Source organism: Heteronotia binoei, chromosome 6 (genome assembly GCF_032191835.1).
Source record: "Heteronotia binoei isolate CCM8104 ecotype False Entrance Well chromosome 6, APGP_CSIRO_Hbin_v1, whole genome shotgun sequence".
Lineage (NCBI taxonomy): Eukaryota > Metazoa > Chordata > Lepidosauria > Squamata > Gekkonidae > Heteronotia > Heteronotia binoei.
This window is the reverse complement of record NC_083228.1, coordinates 25,384,265-25,410,677: the sequence shown is the minus strand read 5'-3', so window position 1 is coordinate 25,410,677 and position 26,413 is coordinate 25,384,265. Positions and strand designations below refer to the sequence as shown.

Sequence of the window (26,413 nt, the reverse complement as noted above, 5' to 3'; positions counted from 1 at the left end):
TATGACAATTGAGAGTAAACAGGAGGGAGCTTACGGAGTGCCTGACTTCCCTGCCCACCTTGTGGTCACTTGCTTCTGGAAGTTTGAGGCATCACACCAGGTATTTCCAACTCTACCTTCATCAGATATCTGACAAGGGGAGCTTTGACTCTCAAAAGCACTTATACCCAGAAGATCCGGTTGGTCTCTAAGGTGCCTCCGGACTTGAATCTAATAATTGAAAGACCGGCAGGATAACCACATAGATGGATAATGGTGAATGGCTTCACAGGTTATTGTTTTTCCCTAGAATGAGATTTCACATGAAGAAGTAATGCAGGAATGGGATGTTTAAGAGGGATTAAGGGTAACAAGCCATGTGATTTTAAGAGGAGGACTGCAGCACCATCAGGTCACCAGATGGCTTGGTGATGAATTAGGAGAATGTTGATCATCTGGATACACCAGTGGAATTTATAGCATTGGTCAAGGGATGAATATATCTGCTTCTATTAGTTTTAAGTTCCTTCTACAATGTACCGTTACAAAAATATATGCCAGCTATTAGAACATCTATGAGAATATCCATTTACATATGTTAAGGGTAGCTGTTCAAAGTATCAGTCAGCTCATTATTCAGGTAAGATATGATCTCCCTACATGTTACTATTTTTTATTCTCCCTTGGAAGAGCAGTGCTTCTGTGAAGAAGGATTGCAAAAGCTGGGGGTGGGTCCTGCCCTGGGCCCTGCCCAGCTGCCAGCCCAGTGGAATTTAAAAACAGCAGGGGTGGGAACAGGATGGGGCTGCAATGAATGGTGCCTCCTCCCCACCTCCATACTGGAACCTGATAAAGGGGCAGACCCAACTGGAAAAGGGAAAGAAAGACTGCAGGGAAAGGAGACCACCAAGGGTAGACCAAGAGAAGACTTTCCTGTTGATGGCTTGCTTCAGGAAGAAGCAGAAACAACTGCCAGGGGACTGAAGAGGACCAGGCAACAGAGAGAGGTTCCAGACAGTTACATAAGGGGGCCCAACAGACAGGCACCAAAACCCTAAGGAAGGATCTGAAAACTCTTGATTTAAAGCAGGGGTGTTGAACTCATTTGTTATGAGGACCGGATCTGACATAAATGAGACCTTGTCAGGCTGGGCTGTGTGTCATAAAATGTAATGCCAGGTAGCTGAGATATAAACTTTATAAAGGACACAAACACAATTAGTTAGCACTTGTTGGTCTTAAAGATGCTTTCTCTGTATCTCGAAGGTGGCATGGTATAGCCTGATCTCCAGTTTGGTGAAGTGGTTAAGTGTGCAGACTCTTATCTTGGAGAACCAGGTTTAATTCCCCACTCCTCCACTTGCACCTGCTAGAATGGCCTTGGGTCAGCCATAGCTCTTGTAGGAATTTTCCTTGAAAGGGCAGCTCCTGCAAGAACTCTCGCAGCCCCACCCACCTCACAGGGTGTCTGTTGGGGGGAGGAAGGTAAAGGAGATTGTGACCACTCTGAGATTCAAAGTATAGAGTGGAATATAAATCCAATATCATCATCAATCATCATCAAAAATCATCAATCCATCATCATCTTCTTCTCATCAGATCTCAGAAGCTAAGCAGGATCAGTACTTGAATGGGAGACCATCAAGAAAGGGCGTGTAAAGGAATGGAATGACAAAACCACCTCTGCTTCTCACTTGTCTTTTTGTTAAACACAATTTTATTTGGTAATGTATGGTAATTATATCCAATACTAATAAAATATTAACACTTACTACCTTTCCCATACATTACACTTTTCCCTTTTCCCCTCCGCCGAAATCTTGACTTCCCCGGTGTCATTTGCCTAAAATTCTAATATCAAAAGGTATCTTTAACTTTAAAAGAATCGTAATGATAAGAAATAAAGAAAATATATATATATCATTTTGCAAATAAATTAAAAACCACCATTTCTTATACTTTATAAAGTCCCACCCAGTTATTATATTTCATCTTCTTTCTTCTTCTGAAAGCCTAAGTGGTATTCTCAAAAATCACCCAATGTCCTTTTATTTTGCATTCTTTTTCTATATATCTTCTGAATTTTTCCCAATCCATTTTAAATCCCTCTAGATCATAGTCTCTCAAGATTCTTGTAAGTTTGTCCATTTCACTCCATGACATAACTTTTACAATCCAGTCCCATTTTTCTGGTATTTTATCTTGCTTCCATAACTGCGCATATAATGTCCTAGCAGCTGAAAGCAAGTACCAAATTACAGTTCTATCTTCTTTTGGAAATTTCTCCATTTGTAATCCCAATAGGAAAGTCTCTGGAGTTCTCTTAAATTCATATCCCAAAATTCTAGAAATTTCTTGTTGAATCATTTGCCAAAACTGTTTTGCTCTCTCACAGGTCCACCACATATGGTAGAAAGAACCTTCATGCTTTTTACATTTCCAACATCTATCTGACATCTTATTGTTCATTTTTGCTAACTTTTTAGGAGTCATATACCACCTGTACATCATTTTATAACAGTTTTCTTTAATACTATAACATGTCAAAATTTTCATAGAGTTCTTCCACAAGTATTCCCATGTTTCCATCTGTATTTCTTTATTAATATTAATTGCCCATTTTATCATTTGAGATTTTACTACTTCATCTTCAGTAGACCATTTCAGTAATAGTTTATATACTTTTGAAATCAACTTTTCACTATCTCCAAGCAGAACTTTTTCCAATTCGATTTGCTCTTTTCTTATTCCTTCACTTTTAATGTCACTTTCCACCAGATTTTTAATTTGTTGCATTTGAAACCAATCATATTTATTACTTAATTCTTCCATCTTTAGTTCGATTTTACCACCTTGAATTTTCAGTATTTGACCATATGATAGCCACTTTCCTTCACCTTCAGCATATATTTTTATTACTTCCGTTGGCACTACCCACAATGGCTTTCTCTCATCTCCATATTTTTTGTATTTTACCCACGTATTTAACAGATTTCTCCTTATATAATGGTGCGAGAAAAAGCCATCCATTTTACTTTTACCATAATACATATATGCGTGCCACCCAAATTTGTTTCCATGTCCTTCTAATGCTAGAAGTTTTTTATTTAACAGAGTTATCCATTCTTTTATCCACACCAAGCGCACGGCCTCATGGTATAGTTTTAAATCTGGTAGTTGAAATCCACCTCTTTCTTTAGCATCTGTTAACACTTTCATTTTAATTCTTGGTTTCTTCCCAGCCCATACAAATTCCGAAATTTTCCTTTACCATTTAATAAATTGTTTATTGTCCTTCACAATCAGAATAGTTTGAAATAAATACATTATTCTCGGTAGAATATTCATTTTTTATTGCGGCTATTCTTCCCAATAACTACAAATTGAGTCTATTCCATTTTAACATATCTTCTTCCACTTTATGCCATAACTTCTCATAATTATTTTTACATGTCAGTATTCTTCATGGTAATTTCCACACCTAGATATTTAACTTTAGTCGTAACTTCACACTCAGTTAAGCTCTGTAATTCTTTCTGTTTTTCAATTCTCATATTTTGCTTCTCACTTGTCTTGAAAGCCCCTTCCTGGGGTTGCCGTAAGTCAGTTGGGATTTGATGGCACTTATTTGAACTGTGCTTGGGAGTATTTAGTGTTTCACATGCATTATTTTAAGACGCCAAGCTGAGAACAGATGGGCATTCTGGGGCGGCTTGGAGGGATCCTGAATCGGGATGGCTCAAAAAGAGCCATTTTGGAGCCTCCAGACAGTTCCTGGCAACGTGGCCTGATCCCGTCTGTGAGGCAGCTGGGCGTCTCTACACACGAATGTGCCCTCAAAGCTGGATTCCCTTTTCCCCCCCTTGTGGGGCAAGCGCTTGTGCGCACAAGCACACAAGCGCTCTGATTGGTTTCCTTTTTTAAAAAAAGCCTGGAACAGCTTGGGGCAGCTTGGCAGCTCCAGACCACCAAGTCGCCTTGCTTGTGCCCTTCCCCATCCAGATGGCAGGGAGCCGACTGACGACTGGCTCAAATATTTGCTACTACTTTGAAAGTGGTAGCTTTTTGAGCCGGTCTCTGGAGCCTGGAGGACGGGGTGAGGACAGGAGGAGGACGGCCGGCAGATGTTGCTGTCTGCACAGATTTTTTGGGTCGACTTCAGAGGCATCTCTGAGTTGACCCAAAGTGCCAGTCTGTAATCAGCGCTCTTATCACATCTCTGCAAAGTAACCCAATGTTAACCTTTAAACGTTAACCTTTAAATCCCTTAACAGTCTGGGACTAATACCTCTCACCTTACAAACCCCTGTGCTCCCTTTGGTCATTGACTGTCGGGCTCTTGCAGGTGCCTGGTCCAGGGTGGCTCAGTTAGCTGGCATCAGGAGAAGGGCCTTCTCCGTTGTGGTGTCTACCCTGCAAAATGCACTCTCAGGTGACATCTGTTCCTTGCTGATGGACTTGTTTAGCTTCCACAGGGCAAGCAAGGCTGAATTGTTTAGGTTGGCCTTTGGAGGGTAACCATGTGTTTGGGCTGTTTTAATAGTGGTATGGTGATAGTTATGTCTTTTCATATAAATGAAATATTTATTATTTGTTTTTGTGTTGTTTTCTGCCTTATGAGTTTAATGTTGTAAATCACCTTGAGACCTTTCGGGTGAGTGGCAACTAACAAAATATCACTCTCATTTTACAGAAAGAACAGTGAGTTTGCTTAAGTTTTATCCAATGAATGAATGGCTGAGATAAAATTTGAAAAGAGGACTTGCTGGCTCAAAGTCCAAGATCTGGTTCAGTCACCTGCTGGGTCCTACTAAGTCACAGAAATGTGGAGTGCTGCTGGTGGGCTAGGGATGCCAGACCCCACGCCACCCCAGTGGGGCCAGAGGTCTCCCAAACATTCCTCTCCACAGATGCCCACAAAACCGAGCATCAGCCCCAATCTCCATGACATGCCTACATCTCTCGCTGGCTGGTCCAGTAGACCTGGCAACCCTATAGTGGGCTCCCAGTCTCAAAAATACAAGGGAGAGGAGGTCAACAGACATAATGAGTCAAGATGACAACCACTGTTCTCTCATGAATGCATACACAGCCTTAAGGTTTGCTAATAGTTGTTGCTTAAGTCATGATTAAGAACACATTCAAAAACTGATTCAGTTGGACTGGCCTTCTGCTGAATTTTTCCCCCAGTGTCAAATATTCAGAGACTTGGTTGATGCAAAAAATTCATATTTTATCACATGCCATTTTTTTTGTACCATTGATAACATTTTGAGGCATAGCTCATTAGTATATATGCAGCTCCTAAAGGGGCAAATAGCATCCTCAGGGCTATTTGGGGATGGCAAAGTATTGGAGGGGGAGGCACTTCTCTCTGAGTGCCATTCAAATCACCATTGCTGTGATGGCATGATGTGATTTCTGGCATGACCTCAGAAGTGACATCACACTATTTGGAGCAACAGAAATTTCCTCAGAATTCCCCCACCCACCCCTACTGAGTTGTGGAAGGAGGGAGGGGGTTAAGGGCTGCCAGTGCAAGGTTTCCCATTATTGGGTATCTTTGTAGATTTGTAAATGCTTGTCTACAAATGCACATATCCTGTATCCAAAGTGAGGTACAACTGATTGGTTTATGTTATTGCTTTCACTGAGACCAAAACTGTCAGCAATTATATTGTTAAAATAAAATATTACTGAGTGGCTGGAAGATTCACTTGTTTGAGTCATTGTCTTTGCATTAGTTTGGGTCTTTACTATAGCTTCTTATCCTTCTTGATCATCTTTGATAGCAGTGCAAGCTTAATATCAACATAGTGAAAAGGGACCCTTGAACAAATGTTTAAGATAACACTCAGGGGATGGCAGCATAATGTAAAATTCACTATATCAAACATAAAAGCCATTTGTTTTCATCTCTATCTATGCTCAGATCAAGAAACATGGTAATACTGTAATATCCTATCTTTAAAACACAGTAAATGGGTTCCTTTTGTTGTGGTATGTGACTGCACTGACTTGCTCTTTCAAACTAGATGCCATGGACTGATCTTGTAAACTGTTGTGGATACTTGTGTGGTGCAGTTTGTTCTGCAAATCAACTGCAAGAGTAAACCAGGCCCTCTCACTGGCATGTCTGGACCACTTTCCTCCTCTTTGCCAAGCATTAGCAGAATTTGCTAATTGGAAGAGGAGTGAGCACTCTTATGATCACTTGCGTAAGGAACAGGTGGAATAGGAAAGCAAGGACCCATACTTAAAGTTGTAGCCATTCTGTTTTGTTTTGCAAGGGAACATTAGTTATTTCAAAATTCTGCTGCTCAGCTATATACCAGGAGCTGGATGGAGTATGTGTATTATTTCCATTCTACAGTTACTCTGCTAGCTGCCCATTGGTCAGCATGTCTATGACATGCAAACCCCTTTATGGCCTTGGACTCTCTTATCTGTGAGACCATCTCTCTTCCTGTGCTCTGCCACTATGCACTCATCTGAGCAAGGACTTCTGCAGGTGCTAACCCGCATATTGGAAATATCAACAACTGCTGGGATATCTGCCTTCTCTGTTGTAGCCCCCACCTTGTGCCAAAGGGAGTCAGGAAGGCTCCACCTTTCCTGGCTTTCCATAAATGATGCTAAACTAATTATTCAGAGGGCTTTTCTATGCAGGGAATAGGGTAGCACTGCACAAAAGACTTCACAGAGTTACTTTGATAAATTATTGGGGACTGTGGTCTGTACTGTGTACAGTTTGCTGTGGGTGGGATCCTGTTGTATAATATTGCATCATTTAATTTGTCATGTTAACACTTATGTTCAGTTGTTTTTTTGGACTTCCAGTTGGTTCTACAACCCAGATCCTATTTAATTATTTACGGACGTTCCATCTTGTTGATTGTATTGACTCTATGTTAATCCACCTTGAGTCCCAGTGAGAAAGGCGGGCTATGAATTATTTGCATACATATATACATACTTACAGACATACAAATATAAAGGTTCTTTGAGCTATACTAAGCAGAACTATCCCTGCAATATTTTATTAATGTGTTATTAATACAGGAGTCCGCACATTGTTGGATGTTCAGCCAACTCAAACAGTTTCACTGTGGCTTTTTTATTACTGGCAATGGCATTCATAGTCTTTTAGAGCAAGGGCTGTTTTTGTAATTTTGCATTTCTCATGGGTAAACCCAAGACTGCTGGCGTGTCATGGCAATTTTAATAACCATACTCATCAGTTTCAGCACTGCTGAGAAATGTCTTTTGCACTTAGCCGATTAAGGATTATTAGCCTTACATCATATTTCTGCTTGACCTCTAATGAACTGGGAAGAAAACAATGGTTCAGAAAACATATGCTCAATCAGGCTTGTCAAATATACTTAAGGCTCATGGTTATTGTTACATTCCCATTGCAACTGAGTGAGATCTTCGCTGTGCTGTTTGGCACAGCAGAATGTTCTGTCATTGTCAGGTTTTGTAGCTCCCCTTTAATTCCCAAAGGGTCTGTGACTATGAGCGGTGCAGATGTTCCAAACAAGTGCCATCAAGTCATTAGTTGCGTGCATAGCTCCACAGCCAGCTGGTGACCTTTGTGTGTAACATCCGACGGGGAACTTGGGTGTGATGCAGGCTGTCAATGCAAAGGCAACCTGTACAACTTAACAAACCGGATGTTACAAACAAGGTTCCAGTTGACTGCAGACAAGCCCGTGCAGATGGTAGAAAAGGGTTACATGAAACACCTGAAGTTGCTCTGTGTTGCTTCTGGTACAGGCCCCATATCAGCTAGAGTTCTCTGAATGCATTTTCTGGCATGGGGGAGATTGCAGTGCTCCTGCGCATCCTCCTCTCGGTTGTTGTTGCCTTAGGTTGGCTGGCACCTGTTTGCTGGGACAAGCGCAGAAAAAAGAAAACTCCGTTTCACGTGATGAAAATCTCTTTTGCGATCAGTCCCATCGCATTATTTGCCTATGGTAATTTTGTTCTGCTGGTTGCAAAGGGCACTCTGCACAAAGATATGGTGCAGCTGTTTGAAGGTCACTTGATCAATCCCACCCTTGCTCCGTTGCTATCCTTAATGCCTGGAACATCCTCCCAGAACCCCGAACACAAGGCAGGCATCCTTCTCTCAAAACCCACCTTTTCTATCAAACCTTTGGTATAACTTCGCAAGGTAAGCACAGAACTGAATGGAAACGATCCTTTCCTTGTTTACCCTCGGCTTTCTTTTCTCCTTCTCCCTCTGTTATACATAATGTGTCATTTATAAGCAAAGCAATACTGAAAGATCTGTTAATTTTAATGGGAAAATTCAGCGTGAGGGAAAAAAAAAACCTGGTGAGAAAATAGTCTCCTGGGTTATTTTTCAGGAGGGGAAAAATAACTTGGCACGGAGATACTGGAATCAAGTCAGAAAGTTTTCAAAGTTTCCTCAGCTTTAGTTAAAGGCTCCAGCTAAATTTGCTGATGGGTTTTTTCATTGTGAGGACTCGGTTAGTGTCGCTTAAGGGGGAAGGAGATATTGTCCCTTTATTGGAGGGCATCTGGAGGCAGTAACAGAGACACTGGGGCAACTATAGGTCCAAAGCTATTGAGTGCATAACAACATGTGGTTGCAGGAAGTGATGTCATCTTCTGCACCCATGCTAGGAATGACTACCATTGACTGTGACACCTTGACTGCACTGATGGTACTACAGCATCGTTCAGATGCACAGCTGCTGTGGTTTAGCAGAACCAAGTATAGGTGCATTTAGGATTGCTAATCTCCAGGTGGGGCCTGGAGATCTCTTGGAATTACAACTGATCTCCAGCCTACAGAGATCAGTTACTCCAGAGAAAATGGCTGCTTCAGAGAGTAGACTCTATGGCATTATATCCCACTGAGGTTCCTTCCTTCTCCAAATCTTGCCCTCCCCAGGCTCCACTTTCAATGTGTCCAGGAATTTCCGAAACCAGAGTATGCAGCCCAAAGTGCAGATGGTATCATCACTTGATGGTGCTAGATTCTGCTATGCCCTCAGAAGCTATGCACCTGCACAGTGCTGCAGCGGTAGCTCTGTTGTCCTGGCACCTTCTAATAAAGGCACCAATTCTCTTTCCCCTTTCATTGGAGAAAGTGGTGGTTAGAGTTCTAGCAAACCACCACACAAGGATGACCTACGTTCTTCTGTAAATCGTCACAGGCGCAGATGACAGTTTGTAAATAAATAATGTTTAGTCCTCAATGGCAGCAGCTTCTAGGGAAAAGCAGATTCAAGAGGAGGCAATTTTCACTGCCAAGAAATGTCAAGGTGAGGGTTGAATAGCTCAAAAAGAACTACTCTCTGACTGTAATGGCTTTGTCACCTGCTTCTACCTTTGCCTCCTAAACTGAGCTACTTAAATTTATCAGTCAAGTAGATCCACCCCCACCCTCAAGAAATCCATGAAATACCATCATCTTGCTTTGGCAGTCACATTGAAAGATGGAAGAATAAAACTCGCCTCAGTATCATGGGTCTCGAGAGAATTTCACTTGCTTTCAGCAAGATTTAATTTGTGAGACTTTCAATGCAGCAAGATGTTCCAAGTGTAGAAGAAAGCTGGGGTGAAAAGAAAATTGTGTGAGAAATAGGAATGCTGCTAATGTTTGTAACGTTCACGGCTGGAAACGGGTTGCAAATTTTTTTCATAGTGGCTGCTCTGCAGAAATCAGAAAAATAAGAGGAAGTCCACTTCCCAGCCTCTTGGATGGAGAGGAGTTTTCTAGGGAAGGTCATGAAGCAATTTGCAATGGCCAGTGGGCATTTGAATAGAAATTGCATGCAGTGTGGGAGAAGAAACTCCATGTTCCTTCAATCCCTTGCCAGATGTTGTTTACCATCCTTCCATTGATCAAGCAGTACAGGTGCCAGCTAGTTGGTTCAGAGCGACGTAGGAAGTATTCACCCCCCAATTAGACAGTCCTGTCCACTGATCCAGATTTGTAAAGGAATCTTTTTTTTTTTAGAAATTATTTTTTTAAAGAAGGCATAAAGGCAATATACAGAGACAACTACAAAGAAGAAACATCCCCCTCCCCCCAAAATAAAAAAAAAACTACAATGAACGTATAACACCACACACAAAAAAAACTAGTTAAGCAAACTGAAGCATTGATAGAGAGCTCAGCATTTTTTAACCTTTAAACAAATATAGTTAAAATGTAGAGAGAGTCTTAATTTCCCCCCATAACCTGAGGAAGGGCTTAAACGTACTTTGAGGATTGTTCTGAGTTATGTACAAAATAAAATCATGCCACATTTCAAAGACATCTAAAGTTTTAGCATTGTCTTTAATTGTTCTGATTTGGTTTGTTAATTTTTCAGTCACAGCTATCTGCCATAACTCAGTATACCAAGTATGACTGAGGTGTACTGCAGTTCTTTCAATAAAGTGGTGACCTTGTTGAACTTAAACTCATGTTCCATGTAGTCCTTCTGAGGTCCTTGGGCAAATTTTGGGTGGTGATGTCTTCTCTATATTTTGGGGGTGAGTTCTCCCAATTTATCACCCAATAATTGCAATTCCAAGTGATGATGTCCACAAGCAAAACAGCTATCACAGTTCAAACACCACAGACAAAGCATTGCATTAACTGAGGGTTGATTCAAAGATTACATTTTTAGGTATAAAACAAGATTCTTTAAGTAAAGATCTAAAAACTCAAGAAAATGTCCATCCAGCCCACGTGTTTACAGCGTGTGTTCCAGACAGGTACACTCACTGAAGATCCAGCATTGGCATCCTGTTGAGTGTATACATGTCCTGAGTTGCTGCTAGATAATATATGGCATAGTTTGGAACTTATGAGTTACTTCTACAAACTGAACAAGCCTTCCTCCAACAGAGCAAATCTTTTCACTTAGCAGGTGAGAATCCTAAGATCCTAACCCAGCCTTTTCACTAGGGAGAGTTCACACATCCATTTGTGAATCTCTGACTTATCAGTCCAGTCTTAGCATTACCAGCTTTATCTTGAGTCAGTGATATTTAAAAAAGTGTTTAATTTTTTAATATGAGTGAGAACAGTCCCATGTCAAAAATGGGAAAACGCTGTCTGCCACCAGGTTTCTGTAACTATCAAAGGCAAAATGTGTGTATCTTATGAAATTAGTTTATGGAGAAAGGAAACATAATTTGATTGATTAAAGCTAAGTAGGTGACCATGTCATTTATGGAATGTAAATTCATTTTGTAATACATTTGTTTGGGTTTGTTTGTAAGATTTTAAAAATCTGTATTTATTGGTTTTTCTTCATTGATTAGTGTAATTAAACCTTCATGTCTGAAATATTACTCAAATGCAGCTGTTGCAATGAGGTACCTCCCATCATCGTTTTTGCCAAAAACTGCATCAGTACATAGATATAAAAATTTCCTGCATAACTTAAACTACCTGAATAATGCATACAATACAACATAGTTTTAAGAATCATTTATTCTACAGATCTTAAAATAATACATAATCATCTTAATTATTTTTTCTGTCATCTAAGGTATTGGATTTGCCTCTAGAGTAAGTTGTAGTAGGCAATCCTACTGTAATGTTCTTCACTGTCAAAAACTGAATTTCACAAGCAATCCTAAATAGGTCTATGCAGAATACTACTAAAACCCATTCAATGATGCTAAATTTCAGGAAGTGTTATTAAGGATTGCTCTGTTCAGCTACCATTTGCGTTTTCAATTTTTTAAAAGATCCCCCTTATAAAGTATTTCCATAGGTAATGATGGATGATGTCTTTGAGAAGATTTATGTCCCAGCTGCAAATTCTATCTTGGTACAAGCTGGCACTTATAACCTTTCTGTCAGGAGTTCAGTTTTTCTCTATATAAATCTAAGCTTCCTTACTGCATTTCTTTGTCTGAGTTTTGGTACCATCAGATTGGTTTCAGGGCTTTAATATATTTTAATACTAGTGCACTTGAAGGTAATTTAAGCAGGCTTGACATTTTGCATACTAATATTTTCAAATCACTGCTCAGATACAGCCCTGTCTGAAAGGGGAGATAGTCAGTACTCTCCCCCCCCCCCATTTGCTAGTACATGTGCTCAAAGATTTTGATTAGCCTAAAGGAAAATTTTTAAGACATTACTATGAATTTAGGAAGTTTATTTTTGGGTGTGTGGACTGTCTATGAAAGATATCCCTCTGTCTATATGTATGCACTGAGAGAAATAGCCCAGGCTAGCCTGATCTTATCAGATCTTGGAAGCTAAGCAGTATTAGTCCTGTTTAGTACTTGGATGGGAGACTAGGGTTGAGGCGGGCAATGGAAAACCACTTCTGTTTGTTTCTTGCCTTGAAGACCCTATACTGTTTCTGTAAGTCAGCTGGGACTTTCCACCACCATACACACACACACACACACACACACACACACACACTGTCATGTGTCAGGCAGGGCTCAGCGATAGCAAGGACTCCACAGGAGAAGAGGAGACCCTTGTAGCCAGCCTTGAGTTAACAGAAGTTGACCAGTAGGCTTGTTACTGACTCTGCCTTGCCTGACTTCTGAACCTCTGACCTTGGACTGAATGACTTTGCTTTGCCTAACGTCTGGTACCTGATATTTGTAGTCTGCAAGCCAACACACACACATGTGTCCTTTCAGTGCCATCCTAAGCAAAATTACGCCTTTCTAAGTCCACTGAAGTTAATGGACTTAGAAGGATATAACTTTGCTTAGGATGGTACTGCAACCATGCAGACAGCAATAGACCATTCAGGATTTCTAATTTTACGTGTGATCAGAGCCCTGAGTATTGCTTATCTTTTTCCAGTATGTGGTGTACCTGCTTTTCCCAGGACTAGTCCTTTGAAAAGCATAATCCTTTTTAAAAATATTAAGTGAAACTATTGTTGCCTTTTACCCATGTAACATTTGGTTGAATTCTTATTTGTTCCAATCGTTCATTTGACAATAATGCTAATACCTGTTTTATGTATATAATAAAACCATCATCTATGAATATTGCATTATAGATTTCATCCTTCCATAGGAGGAAGGATAAAAGTCTGCTCAAGCAGCCTTGCCACACTGTTCCTGCTTTTCCCAGTAGACTTGGTGTAGTGCTTAGAGTATTGGAATAGGATCTAGGAAAACCAAGTTCAAATCTCCACAGTTCCATGGATGTTTACTGGGTGACCTTGTTCCAGTCACTCACTCTCAGCCTAACGTACCTCACAGAGTTGTTTTCTGGATACAATGGAGGAGAAGCAAATGATGTAAAGTAATTTGGATCTACTCTAGGGAGAAAGGTGGAGTATAAATGTAAATAAATAAAATAAATAGAATGCACAATCATATTTTTGCAAATTTATAAGGCTCACACAGGGTTACACCTTTCTAAGTCCATTGAAATCAGGTTCTGAAGTCCAGTATCATTCAGCTCCATGTCAGAGGAACATAGATAAGTTTGTTCCGTCTGAGGTCAGAGGAGAAGAGAGAGTAAGCAAGGTAAGGAAATGCAGTCTGACATCAGAGGATCAGAGTTCTAGGAGTCAGGTGAGGTTGTGGCAGCAGGTCAGCATCTATGTATTGCATCCTTGTGTAACACCCTCTCTTGGCTGGATTTTATAGCCCTATGCCTAAGGGTCATGCTTGCAGTCAGATGCCCAGAAATATTCCTGCAACTATTTATCTTCATCATCATCAAGTAGCTGGCAGCAGGCCAGGAGGCGTGCACTTTGTCTTTTTGCATGTAGTTCTGTTCTCAGCCTCAGTCTGCAGTGCTCTAAGGGTGTAGGCAGTGCCAGCCCTAGGGCACATGGCACCCCAGGCAGGCTCCCTGTCTGGTACTCCCCTGCTGCTGCCGCTCCCCACCCTCTCTCCGCTGCACCCCCCACCCACCCAAGCTCACCGTGACGAGGCTTGGCCCTACTGGCTTCAAGGCAGCCACACATTTTTTGAAGTCAGCATGGGAGGAGGCTTCTCCCCCCTCCTTTCCAGAACCAGAAGAGAGGGGGAATGAAGCCTTCTCCAGTGCTGGCTTCAAAAAATGTGTGGTTGCCTCGAAGCTGATAGGGCCCAACCTCATTGCAGGGAGTGGGGAGGAAGAGTGGCAGAAGGGAGGGGGCTGGTGGTGGTGGCAGCAGCAGCAGGAGTAGCAGCGGTGGCAGTGGTAGGGGGGAGATGCAAACTAGGCGGTTGTCTTGGGCACTGGGAGGGGGGAGCCCAATTTGCCACCCCCCTCCCGGTGCCATAGGCAACTGCCTAGTTTGCCTAATGGGCGAGCCGGCCCTGGATGTAGGGAATACTATTCTTCTTCTGTGGAGTCTTTGCTATTGCTGAGCCCTGGCTGACTCATGATGCTAGGGCTGTTTCAGCTTCATGATGACACCACTGAGATTTAGTCAAGTGATAATCAGAAGCCAAAACAGAGTGAGGGCAATGCTTTCTGCCCTGACTCAGGGATATTTGTGTTTAAAGATTAATGGAATCATGAAAACCAGGAGCAGGACAGAACAAAATTGCTACTGGTCAATGAAAAAGACAAAACTGATGAGTGTCTGAGGGAAGGAGGAATTTCTATTTCAAGTCAAAAAGGCTTCCCTGTGAATTTTTGACCTATTGTTTGCCAAATCTCTCAATGAGCTTTAATATTACCTAATTGTTCCTTGGAAATCTTCAATTGTATTGAGTGCTTATATGAGACTTCCCCTGTCCTGACCAGATTTCTTATTTAAATTATCTTATTTGCTGTAACGATATTAGGCAATAATACTGTTCATTCATCACAAAGTCCTTAATTTCACCAGAAAGGCAGGAAGAAATAAAGAAAGAATTCCCTCATAGATGATTTTTGAGGAGTCTATGTCATGTCCAGTAAAAGTGGTAACTTTATAGTTCTTCATCCTACTATACTCTCCTGTTTATAAAACCTAAATCTCATGTGGGCAGGTAATTAAGCTCTTTACCTCTTGATTGTATCCCTAATGGAATCATTAGCGATAGAGGGGAATGATTATGCATGAGATATTCTTTCAAAATTTAACAATAATTAAAGATTCTAGCAATCTGCACAGAAGATGTTCTGAAGCTATGATTGCATTTTGGCAGGTTTAGCGTGCATTGCTAGCATTCATTTCCTCTCCCTCTCTAGTAAATTATCTCAGTAGTTTGTGATAAGCTAAAAAAAAAAAGAAGTTGTTTGACAGCAGCTGACAGACTTTCTATAGATAAAGGGTTTTTCCCCTAAATGAAAGCAAGGCAAAATGTTGAAGGCATATCAAAGGAATGCTTCAGTATACCACACTTGTATCTAAAAGGCTCTTCTGACTGTTCATGCTTTGGCCGTATGTCCTCTTCAACTGTGAGACTCCATAACATTTAAGGCTCTTGGATGAGGCAAGATGTAGAAGGCAGCAAAGGAAACCACATGTCTGTGTGATATATTAAAAATAATCCTCAGACTAATAGACTACAACTCTGTGAAATGCTGATTTCTTGCAGCCAATTTGAGTTGACTCCTCGTTAAAGGAAGCACAAACGATTGTTTACATTTGGCATGCTAGGTTCTGAGCACCTTTCTTCCAGCCTATAATGCACAAGATTTCATTTTAAATAGTTGGGAATTGCTACTTCTTGGTTTGCTTTCAGTTTTACAAAACAGGGAGGAAGCTCTACTCAACAACAGAAAGTTCCAGAAATGGGCTCTTAAAAAGTCCTCTTTCTTTGTTATGAAATGAACTTTAAAGATTGAAGGTATCTTTATAGTATTCATTTGTTGACAGGATTTCAAAACATCCTCAACTGCAGTGTATCCTCCAAAGGCCGGATCCAGGACCTGATTAAAACGCACCCTATGTCCTAAACAATATCAATTTTAGAGTCCCCATAGCATCTCCTCAGCAATTTAGTGATGTTTAGCAATTTTTCTGCACTTAGAGGCCACTTATACTTTGAGACCTTAACATATAGTGCATAAATCTAGCTCTGGCTTGGCAGTAGATTGTGTGAAAAAGATCTAGAGGTCTTAGTGGACCATAGAATGAACATGAGTCAGCAGTATGATGCAGTGGCTAAAAAAGCCAATGCAATTTTGGGCTGTATCAACAGAAGTATAGTGTCCAGATCACATGAATCTGGGTATGTTTAGCCTGGAGGGAAATGGAGAGGTGATATGATCACTATCTTCAAGTACTTGAAGAGCTGTCATATAGAGGATGGTGTGGAGTTATTTTCTGTTGCCCCAGAAGGTTGGACCAGAGCCAGTGGGTTGAAATTAAAAGAGTGTCTGGCTCAACATTAGGAAGAACTTCCTGACAGGGCAATTCCTCAGTGGAACAGGCTTCCTTGGGAGGTGGTGGGCTCTCCTTCTCTGGAGGTTTTTAAACAGAGTTTAGATGGCCATCTGACAGCAATGATGATTCTGTGAACTTAGGCAGACCAGAAGGAGGGCAGAAAGGGTTGCATCAGTGCTTAGTTCTCATGGCCCTTTCTTACACACCAGGGAAATGCTGTTTGGGGTCAGGCAGCAATTTTTCTCCAGGCTAGTTTTGCCAGGAATCCTGGAGAGGGTTTTCTTTTTGTCATCTTCTGGACTCAGAGCAGGGGTCACTGTAAGAACATAAGAACATAAGAGAAGCCATGTTGGATCAGGCCAACGGCCCATCAAGTCCAACACTCTGTGTCACACAGTGGCAAAAAATGTTATATACACACATACACTGTGGCTAATAGCCACTGATGGACCTGTGCTCCATACACTGTGGCTAATAGCCACTGATGGACCTGTGCTCCATACACTGTGGCTAATAGCCACTGATGGACCTGTGCTCCATATTTTTATCTAAACCCCTCTTGAAGGTGGCTATACTTGTGGCCGCCACCACCTCCTGTGGCAGTGAATTCCACATGTTAATCACCCTTTGGGTGAAGAAGTACTTCCTTTTATCCGTCTTAACCTGTCTGCTCAGCAATTTTATCGAATGCCCACGAGTTCTTGTATTGTGTTCTTGTACTGTGTGTGTGTGGGTAAGGGGAAGTACTTGTGAATTTTCTATATCATGCAGGGGATTGGACTAGATGACCCTGGAGGTTTCTTCCAACTCTGAGATTCTATGAATCCCCCAGTTTTGGGGGCTTCTGTCCAATGTCAACCAACTGACCAGTGGAGGAAACCCTGCCCCAAACAGCAGTATCCCTGCAAGACATCCTGCTGTGAAGATGTCACACAGAAGTGATGTCATTGTGTCAGGGACATTATGCAAAGACCCTTCTTTTGGGGGAAAACTCTATGGTTTGATGCCAATTTTACCATAGAGTTTTGCCAGGATACCAAAGCATCACCCCCAATATCACCAATGCAATGAAGTCATTTCTGGGTGACGTTGGCACATTGTGTGGCATGCTGCCCATTCTCAGAATGTCCTCCAGATTTCCCCACCAGCTCGACAAGGGGACCTGACAACCCTATAAGTAACAATATTAATTGGAAAACAATATTAATTGGAAAACCACCTTTGGCTTCAACCCATAATTTCCATCCCTGTCAAAATGTTTGTTTGTTGGAACAGAAGGCCTAACATATTGCATTAATAAATAGATTAAAATGCTTGTACAAAAGCAAAAATCAAAATAAACTGTATCAAGACAAACTGCGTCATGGCGTTCATGTCAGCAAGACTGATTAAATGGTCTCCTTAGCTTCTGTGTGGCTACAGCATAAAACAACTGTGACATATTTCTCCTCATTATTTAACAACACACAGATTTTCTTTAGGTCACATCCTTCTGTCACTCTAGCAATAAATGGCAATAAATATTTCTCCTTAGGCAAAGTATAAATCTAGCACTATAAACTGATAATGGCAGACAGCCTCAATTTCCTGTTGACCACAGATGTCTAATCTACTTGTGATTGGCATCTTGGCATATCACCCTTCTAAATACATAGAGGGCATTGTCTGGAATTGAAGGGCAGCAAAAGCTTTGCACAAGGGAGGGATGCTTCCATTCAGTCACGGAAATAACTTTCTAATGAAACTGTGTGGCTGTTGGGAAGAAATACTTCAATTTTGTCTTTCCCCCCTCTAGGTGGCTAATCTCGCTTGCACGCTATCAACGAATGAAGATGGAATTAAAATTGTCCAAATGGCAGCCAGTCAAATGGAGACTTTGTGCCCCCAGGTATATACTTCCTTATAAGCGTGCAGTGTGCATGCCATAATTTTCAGTTTTGTATAACTTTCTCCTCAGCAGTGTATTATGTAATGAATGAATTAGTTGTTTGTATTTACAAAAATGGAAGAGAGGAATGCATGAGTGTCCAACAACTGCACAGCTTCCAATGTGCAGAGAACGCCTTGTCTCCCTGTCAGAAGCACCTTGCTACCTTGTCCATCTGTGCTATCTGTCCAGTGTAATCCCATTAAAAAGGGTTAGGAGGATCCCTTTCTGTGGGCTGCACCTCTTCTATCTCTCCCTGCTCTGAAGATTGTTAGTTCTTAGAGTGGAAATCCATGGTTATCTCTTCTGTACTTTAAATTCCTTTTACCTGCTCAAAGACAGAGAGATCTGAACTAGGCGTTGGGAGTTAAAAGAAGCAGAACGTAGCTCATGCAGGCATGACCATGGAACATAAAGAGCTGCCTTATATTGACTAAGACTATTGGTCCGTCCAGCCCAGTGCTGTCTACTCTGATTCTCCAAGTTCTTAAGCAGAGGAAAGTTTCCCCTTATCCTGGCAACCTGTAATCCTTTATCTGGAAATGGTAAAAACTGAACTGTTGTATAGTGGAGCAACAACAACAAAAAAACCCACCTAGTTCTGTTTGGCTGAAGGCCTCTTTATTAACAGTAACTGTAGGGCAGGATTCAGCACAGGAAGCCTCTTCTCAAGATAACTCAGTAATAAGATCATAATTTCCTTGTGATGAAGGAGAGTTATCCCTATAAGCAAGATCTGGATGGCATCCGCCAATTAATTCTGGGCCAATCTTGCCAATCTGGTTGCCCGGTCCCCAGAAATTATCCTTTTCAGCTCCTCTTTCGTAACCTGTACCATTCACTCGGCTTGTCCATTTACCTGGGGTCTGTGTGGTACTACTATAATGACTCTAATGAGATTTGTATTTGCAAAGTCTTGGAAAATTGCAGAAGTGAAAGCTGTGCCATTGTCTGAAACTATTGTGTTTGGCACTCCATGAGCTGCAAAAAGTTGACTGAGAAATGTGATGGCCATGTTTGAGGTTACATCTGGGATGATGGCTACTTCAAGTCATTTTGGAAATGAATTAAGAAATAATTAGGAAGTCTCGTCCTGAAAGAGACCAGCAAACTCTATGTAGAGACCAAGGCTTCTTTTGTTTACTTCTCAGTGGAAAAACTGAGCTTTAGTGGATTGTGGTGTGTATCTTGACATGTGTTGCATTCATTCACAACTCTTTCAATATCAGTGTCTAGTTAAGTAAAAGTCAACTGCTATTCTTTCCTGCCCCAACCTGGATAGCTCAGGCTAGCCTGATTGCAGCTGATTTAGAAAACTAAGCTGAATCAGCCCTGGCTAGTTATTTGGATGGGAGGCCTCCAAGGTGTACAAGGGTCGTAACTGAGAGGCAGGCAATGGCAAACCACCTCTGAACGTCTCTTGCTTTGAAAATTGCATGACATCACCATAGGTCAGCTGTGACTTGACAGCACTTACCACCCCCACAACCCTTTCACACAAAATAAACAAAAGATCAGAATCTGAAGACAATTTCTTTACTTCAATATGTAAAAGTCACCCGTACTCTGAATCTACAATTTTTTGCTTCGGGTCTCCCCCTTCCCCCTTCTGTGACTTCAGGTGGGCAAACCCCCAAGTTTCGATGACAGCACATTTAAGAGTAACCCAACCTTCCTATCCTATCTCAAGATCCTACACTGCAGAGCTTTACTCCAAGTGGGACCTGGAGTTCTCCTGGGAATTACAACACCTTCAGATAGGGCAATGGCTGAGAAGCTGAATGAATTTTTTGCCTTAGTCTTCACTGTGGAAGATGAGAAGTGTTTGTCCACTCCAGAACCACTAATTTTGGAAGGGGTGTTGAAAGACCTGAGTCAGATTGAGGTGACAAGAGAGGAGATCCTACAACTGATTGACGAATTAAAAACTAATAAGTCACCAGGTCCGGACAGCATACATTCAAGAGTTCTGAAAGAACTCAAAGTTGAACTTGTGGATCTCCTGACAAAAATATGTAATCTTTCATTGAAATTTGCCTCTGTTCCTGAGGACTGGAAGGTAGCAAATGTCACCCCCATCTTTAAAAAGGGTTCCAGAGGAGATCCGGGAAATTACAGGCCAGTCAGTCTGACTTCAATACCAGGAAGTTGGTAGAAAGCATTATCAAGGACAGAATGAGTAGGCACATTGATGAACACAAGTTATTGAGGAATACTCAGCATGGGTTCTGTAAGGGAAGATCTTGCCTCACTAACCTGTTACAGTTCTTTGAGGGGGTGAACAAACATGTGGACCCAATAGATGTCATTTACCTTGACTCTTTGAGGGGGTGAACAAACATGTGGACCCAATAGATGTCATTTACCTTGACTTCCAGAAAGTTTTTGATAACATTCCTCATCAAAGTCTCCTTAGTAAGCTTGAGAGTCATGGAGTAAAAGGACAGGTCCTCTTGTGGATCAAAAACTGGCTAATTAATAGGAAACAGAGAGTGAGTATAAATGGGCTGTCTTCACAGTGGAGGATGGTAAGCAGTGGGGTGCCGCAGGGCTCGGTACTGGGTCCCATGCTCTTTAACTTGTTCATAAATGATTTAGAGTTGGGAGTGAGCAATGAAGTGGCCAAGTTTGCGGATGACACTAAATTGTTCAGAGTGGTGAGAACCAGAGAGGATTGTGAGGAACTCCAAAGGGATCTTTTGAGGCTGGATGAGTGGGCATTAATGTGGCAGATGAGGTTCAATGTGGCCAAGTGCAAAGTAATGCACATTGGGACCAAGAATCCCAGCTACAAATACAAGTTGATGGGGTGTGAACTGGCAGAGACTGATCAAGAGAGAGATCTTGGGGTCGTGGTAGATAATTCACTGAAAATGTCAAGACAGTGTGCAATTGCAATAAAAAAGGCCAACACCATGCTGGGAATTATTAGGAAGGGAATTGAAAACAATTCAGCCAGTATCATAATGCCCCTGTATAAATCAACGGTGCGGTCTCATTTGGAATACTGTGTACAATTCTGGTCACTGCACCTCAAAAAGGATATTATAGCATTGGAAAAAGTGCAAAAAAGGGCAACTAGAATGATTAAAGGTTTGGAACACATTGCCTATGAAGAAAGGTTAAAACGCTTGGGGCTCTTTAGCTTGGAGATACGTCAACTGTGGGGTGACATGATAGAGGTTTACAAGATTAAGCATGGGATGGAGAAAGCAGAGAAAGAAGTCCTTTTCTCCCTTTCTCACAATACAAGAACTTATGGGCATTCAATGAAATTGCTGAGCAGTCAGGTTAAAATGGATAAAAGGAAGCACTTCTTCACCCAAAGGGTGATTAACATGTGGAATTCACTGCCACAGGAGGTGGTGGCGGCTACAAGCATAGCCAGCTTTAAGAGGGGATTTGATAAAAATATGGAGCAGAGGTCCATCAGTGGCTGTTTGCCACAGTATGTGTGTGTGTGTGTGTGTGTGTGTGTGTGTGTGTATATATATATATATATATATATATATATATATGTATGTATGTATATATATATATATATATATAGAGAGAGAGAGAGAGAGAGAGAGAGAGAGATGTGTGTGTGTGTGTATATATGTGTGTGTGTGTGTGTGTACATGTGTGTGTATACACAAACACATATTGGCCACTGTGTGACACAGAGTGTTGGACTGGATGGGCCATTGGCCTGATCCAACATGGCTTCTCTTATGCTCTTATGTTCTTAGAGTCTAGAGATCAGTTCCCCTAGAGAAGATGGCAGCTTCAGAGATTGGATTCTGTGGTGTTTCATCCCTGTTGAGCTTCCTCACCTCCCCAACCCCTATCCTCCTCAATCTTCACTCCCAAATCTCCAGAAATTTCCCTACCCAGAAATAGCTGTGCTATGTGAAGTTTTTCCATCTTGTCACTTATTTTAAATATATCTTGAAACCTTCACTACCACACCTTTGTTGGCTTCTGCCTTATCTGAAATCATCAAGACTTCAGGTAATTTCCAGAAATACAGAAATGTAGATGAGTATATCTCTGTTAGAGATGGGGAAACAGTAGTCTTGGCCACTTACAGCAGTTTGTTCTTTTTCAACAGCAAAGGAGGGCCTAATAGTATCCCAAATCCTTACCACAATCTGTTACATGCCATGATAACTCCTTGCTCTCAAGTAGTGGTACATCAGTTCGTTTTTTAGGCATCATTTCCTATCAACACTACTTCTATCATGATTGGATTCATTTCCATCTTGCTTTCCTTCATTATCTTGGCCACAGCATCTTGGCACTTTCCTAAGATACAACTTCTGGAGGCTTAGACAGCAAAGCTGTGACACCCAACTTCAAAGCCACTGTTATGTTGTGGATGAGCATGTCAAAGTCAGCCCTGTCAAGAAGAGATGATCCGTTAGAGATGGGGGAAGGTAGTCTTGACCACTGCTGCAGTCCAACTGCATTGGTCTAGGATCTGGGAGACACAGGTTCAAATTCCTGCTGTACCATGGAAGCTCACTGGGTATTCTTGGGCCACTCATTCTCTCTTAGTCCAAACTACCTCTCATTGTTGTTGTGAGAATAAAATGGAGGAGGGAAGAGTGATGTTGTATGCTGCTTTGCGTCCCCATTGCAAAGAAAAGCAGGGCACAAAAAGTAACTAACTTTAGATGAGCTCATTCAGTGGCCAAGCATAAATACTGAAAAAATAGAACCTTTTTCATACAAAGGCGGTACAAGAAATTACAGGCATTAGATTTTACCTGCTTTTTAAAATACAAATCATTAATAATTTTAAAACACTTAAATCATTACATGATTTAAGGTGCTGTATTAAAAAGAAATCTAGAAGACTAATATATAAATGATCAGTAAGCAGCTATAGTGTTATGCTTAATTGCGACAAAAAAAAAATTGGATGCATAATAAAAGCCCATGGAAGGAGAATGGCTTGTTAAAATGTGGCCTGTGATGTTAATATATAAATTAGCTGGTAGAATTAAGTTTAGGGTGGGGAATAGTACTTGCACAGCATTTTTGTGGCGGACTAATGAAAATGCATTAAGTACTGGAAATAATATCAAGCCATTGGAAAAATGTACAATCACAATTATTAGCAGTGTTGTATAATGACCATTTAATGAATACGTTTTGGTGTTGTAGAATTCCTGAGTGACTATTGGTGAACAATTCTCTGATTGGCATAAAGGCATATGGAGCTCAATAATGGCCCCAGGGTGGTATCCTGAGCTGTTTCAGTATACTTTGTTGTTTTGTAATTGTTTGTTGCTGTACATTGGTTTTTGTGTGTTTGCATCGAAACGTAATAAAAAGAGACCCCGAGGTTATGCGAAGGTTTGAGAACTCAGCTATTTCTGTTGACGGCTTTGTCAGAGAATTGTCATGGGAAGTAAGGATCACATGAGGCTTTCTTTGTGATCCCAGCCTGGTGGGTGTGAGAAAACATGCATGGCTTGCAGTCCAAGCTTATCCATATTCGTCCAGAAATGAATCCTGTAACCTTTATGGAACTTCCTTAAAAGTGAATTAATTCAGGGCTGCAGCCTTCATTCTACTCTAGCTAAAAACTAGCAAGGCAGGATTTGCTATTGCCAAATGTATGCTCAGTTTGCTTTAACGTAATGACATACTTAACGGCTTGATGTACAGCAGTGTTGAAATTCATGAGTCCTTGGACTGCATTCGAAGACATCCTCAACCCACAAGTCTTGTAAAATGTTTCATATACAATAATATATGACATTGTTTTGCTTATTTATTTGAACTCCTTCACTATGGGCTATGCTTTATGGGTTCTCTGGAGAGGGCAGGAAGTGAAGAACAGCAGGCAGAGCTTCCTAATGCACATCCAGGCTTCCCAAGATTTCTATTCGCAGCCTCTCAGGCTTCTCCCAGAGCTGCTCCTGGAAGGTGAAAATTTGCTGCCTCCAGATGGATCTTCTGGGCTGTAGCCCTGCCATGTGGAAGTAGGATGAAAAAACAACTGTACCATGGTGGAAGCAGGAACAGGGGACAGCTTGGGAGGAACAGCTTTCTGAATCAGTGCAGCTGGAAAGGCTGAGAAATTTCTTAGTGGAAATCTGTTGGGGGGCTAGGGCTGCCAAGTCCCTGATCCGGGCGGGGTTCTCCCATCATGCCAGGCACATGTTATCATGGCAGGCACATGCTAAAGTGTCCCCTGGTGACATGCCCGGTGCAATATAACTTCTGGGTGACATCATCATGCAGGGCACCTATGCTTTCTAGCCCTTGGGGACCATTCCACACCTTCCTGAACTGAGTGAACCAATAAATCACAAATCGTTTGGCAGATTAAAAAACAAACACAAAACTAACTGAACCACAGAATCAGGTAACCCAACAAACCATGAAGTGAAACGAACCACCTTTTTTGTGTTCCATGCCCATACCTAGCTCTGGCCTTTGCATTTAAAGGGACAGTGCTCCTTTTAAATGCCTTTCCTCTATTGGAAATAATGGAAGATGAGGCACCTTCTTTTGGGACTCATAGAATTGCCCCCCTTGTCCAATCTTTTTGAAACTTGGGGATTTTTTTTTAGGAGAGGCACCAGATGCTATGCTGAAAATGTAGTGTATCTCAAAAAACAGTGGGACGCCAAGCCCCAGATTCTCACAGATCAATTCTTCATTATACCCTGTGGGGACCAATCTTTTAGGATATCATGGAGTGCCCAGCAAACATTCTCCTCTCCCCTGACTTTCTGCTAACCCTGAAGTGGGGGAGGGCCTCCAAACTAGGTGATCCCCTGCCCCCAACTGAAGATTGGTAACCCTACTTTCTATTGATCTATACTGACTAGCTTCCACTGCTTGTTAGTGTGCCACTGGCCAGCCACTCAGCCAGGGAAAACTGTTTAGTCACTAAGGTCCAATCTGGCAATCCTTTAAGTCCTTGGAAGGTCTCTAGCACCCCAACATGGTGCCCGTTTTACAGTTTGAGAAGCATGGTGTTTGATTCATGGCCTTCAAATGCAGGCAGTTATTGAGATATTATTTCTTGTTGCCATTTTGTTGAAATGCTGGCTTTTTAATATATAGACATATGAGAACAACCATCTGTTGTTTTTTTTTAAATCCTTGCATCCGCTGTTGCATTTCAAAAGGATAAATATGCCGCATGTTCATGTACACTAATGTTTTTCTTAATGACAGCTATCTCTCTGCTTTTGAGCTCTGCATGCTGTAATTATTTTTAGCATTACAGTCTAATATGTGGCAATTAAAACACCAGTCACAGCCTTACTTTATTGTTTTCAGAATATTATGAAACCTACTAGGCCAACATGCAGGAGGGGTGATAGAATGGTGTTTATTGCTATAAAGAGGCAGTGAGGAAAGTCTTGAACTGATGAACAAATGTAATTTGATGCTATGCTGAAAGAATATGTGAAATAACATTTTTAACCAGGCAGATTTACCATAATCCAACTGCAGCTTTAATTAATTTGCTGGTCCTATTCTTATTCTGGTGAATTTTAATATGCATTTTCATTTTTTATAATATGCATACTGTTCAGAAAAACGTCTGAAATTATGTACAATTTTGTTTAGGATTAGCTCTTGAGTTGAATGACCAGTTTAGATAGTTTGATTTGGGAGCTTCTCTCCACTACAGTACATCTGAAGCATCATTATTTTTCCTTCCAAAAATAGTGATTACTCATGTGCTTTATATTGGTGCCACTTCCCTTCTGCATGATCTGAATAATGACAGAGGATGTTTATAATAACTGTTTCTTTTTGTATTGGGCCACTCATTGGGGGCAGAAGCACAGCAAATACTATTTTTTTAAAAAAGGATCCACCTTTAACTCAAAGGGGGAAGCAATTTTTAATTTATTACTTCATGTCCATGTTTTGTCTCCTCCTCTTTCCCTCTACTTCTCTCTCTCTCCCTATCCCCAACCTGTTCTTTTTTAATAATAATTTTATTCCATTAAAAAAAACCACACATATCAGGGGGAAAAAAACAAGTGAAAATAAGTGATAACACCTACATAGTAAAGGAAAGGCAAGTATGATATCCCTGCTATTACAGGCATTAAGATAGTCTTTTTTTTTAAAAAAAAAAAATCTAAACTGTAACAAAGATAAAATGATCATAGTGCTGTCGTTGCTGGAGATTATTAGGAAGGAACTGAACACAAATCAGCCAGTATCATAATGCCCCTGTATAAATCAATGGTGTGGCCCTCACGTA

General features: G+C 41.2%; 1 protein-coding gene across 2 annotated transcripts in view; it reads left to right on the top strand.

Annotated features, from left to right (window-relative positions):
* Positions 1–26,413, top strand: part of CTNNA3 (catenin alpha 3) — a 1,035,346-nt gene that overhangs the window by 642,363 nt on the left and 366,570 nt on the right. For both annotated transcript variants that reach the window (XM_060241118.1, XM_060241119.1), the window contains one exon: positions 18,052–18,144. In XM_060241118.1, the coding sequence (XP_060097101.1) occupies positions 18,052–18,144 (93 nt within the window). The remainder of the gene's footprint in view (positions 1–18,051; positions 18,145–26,413) is intronic.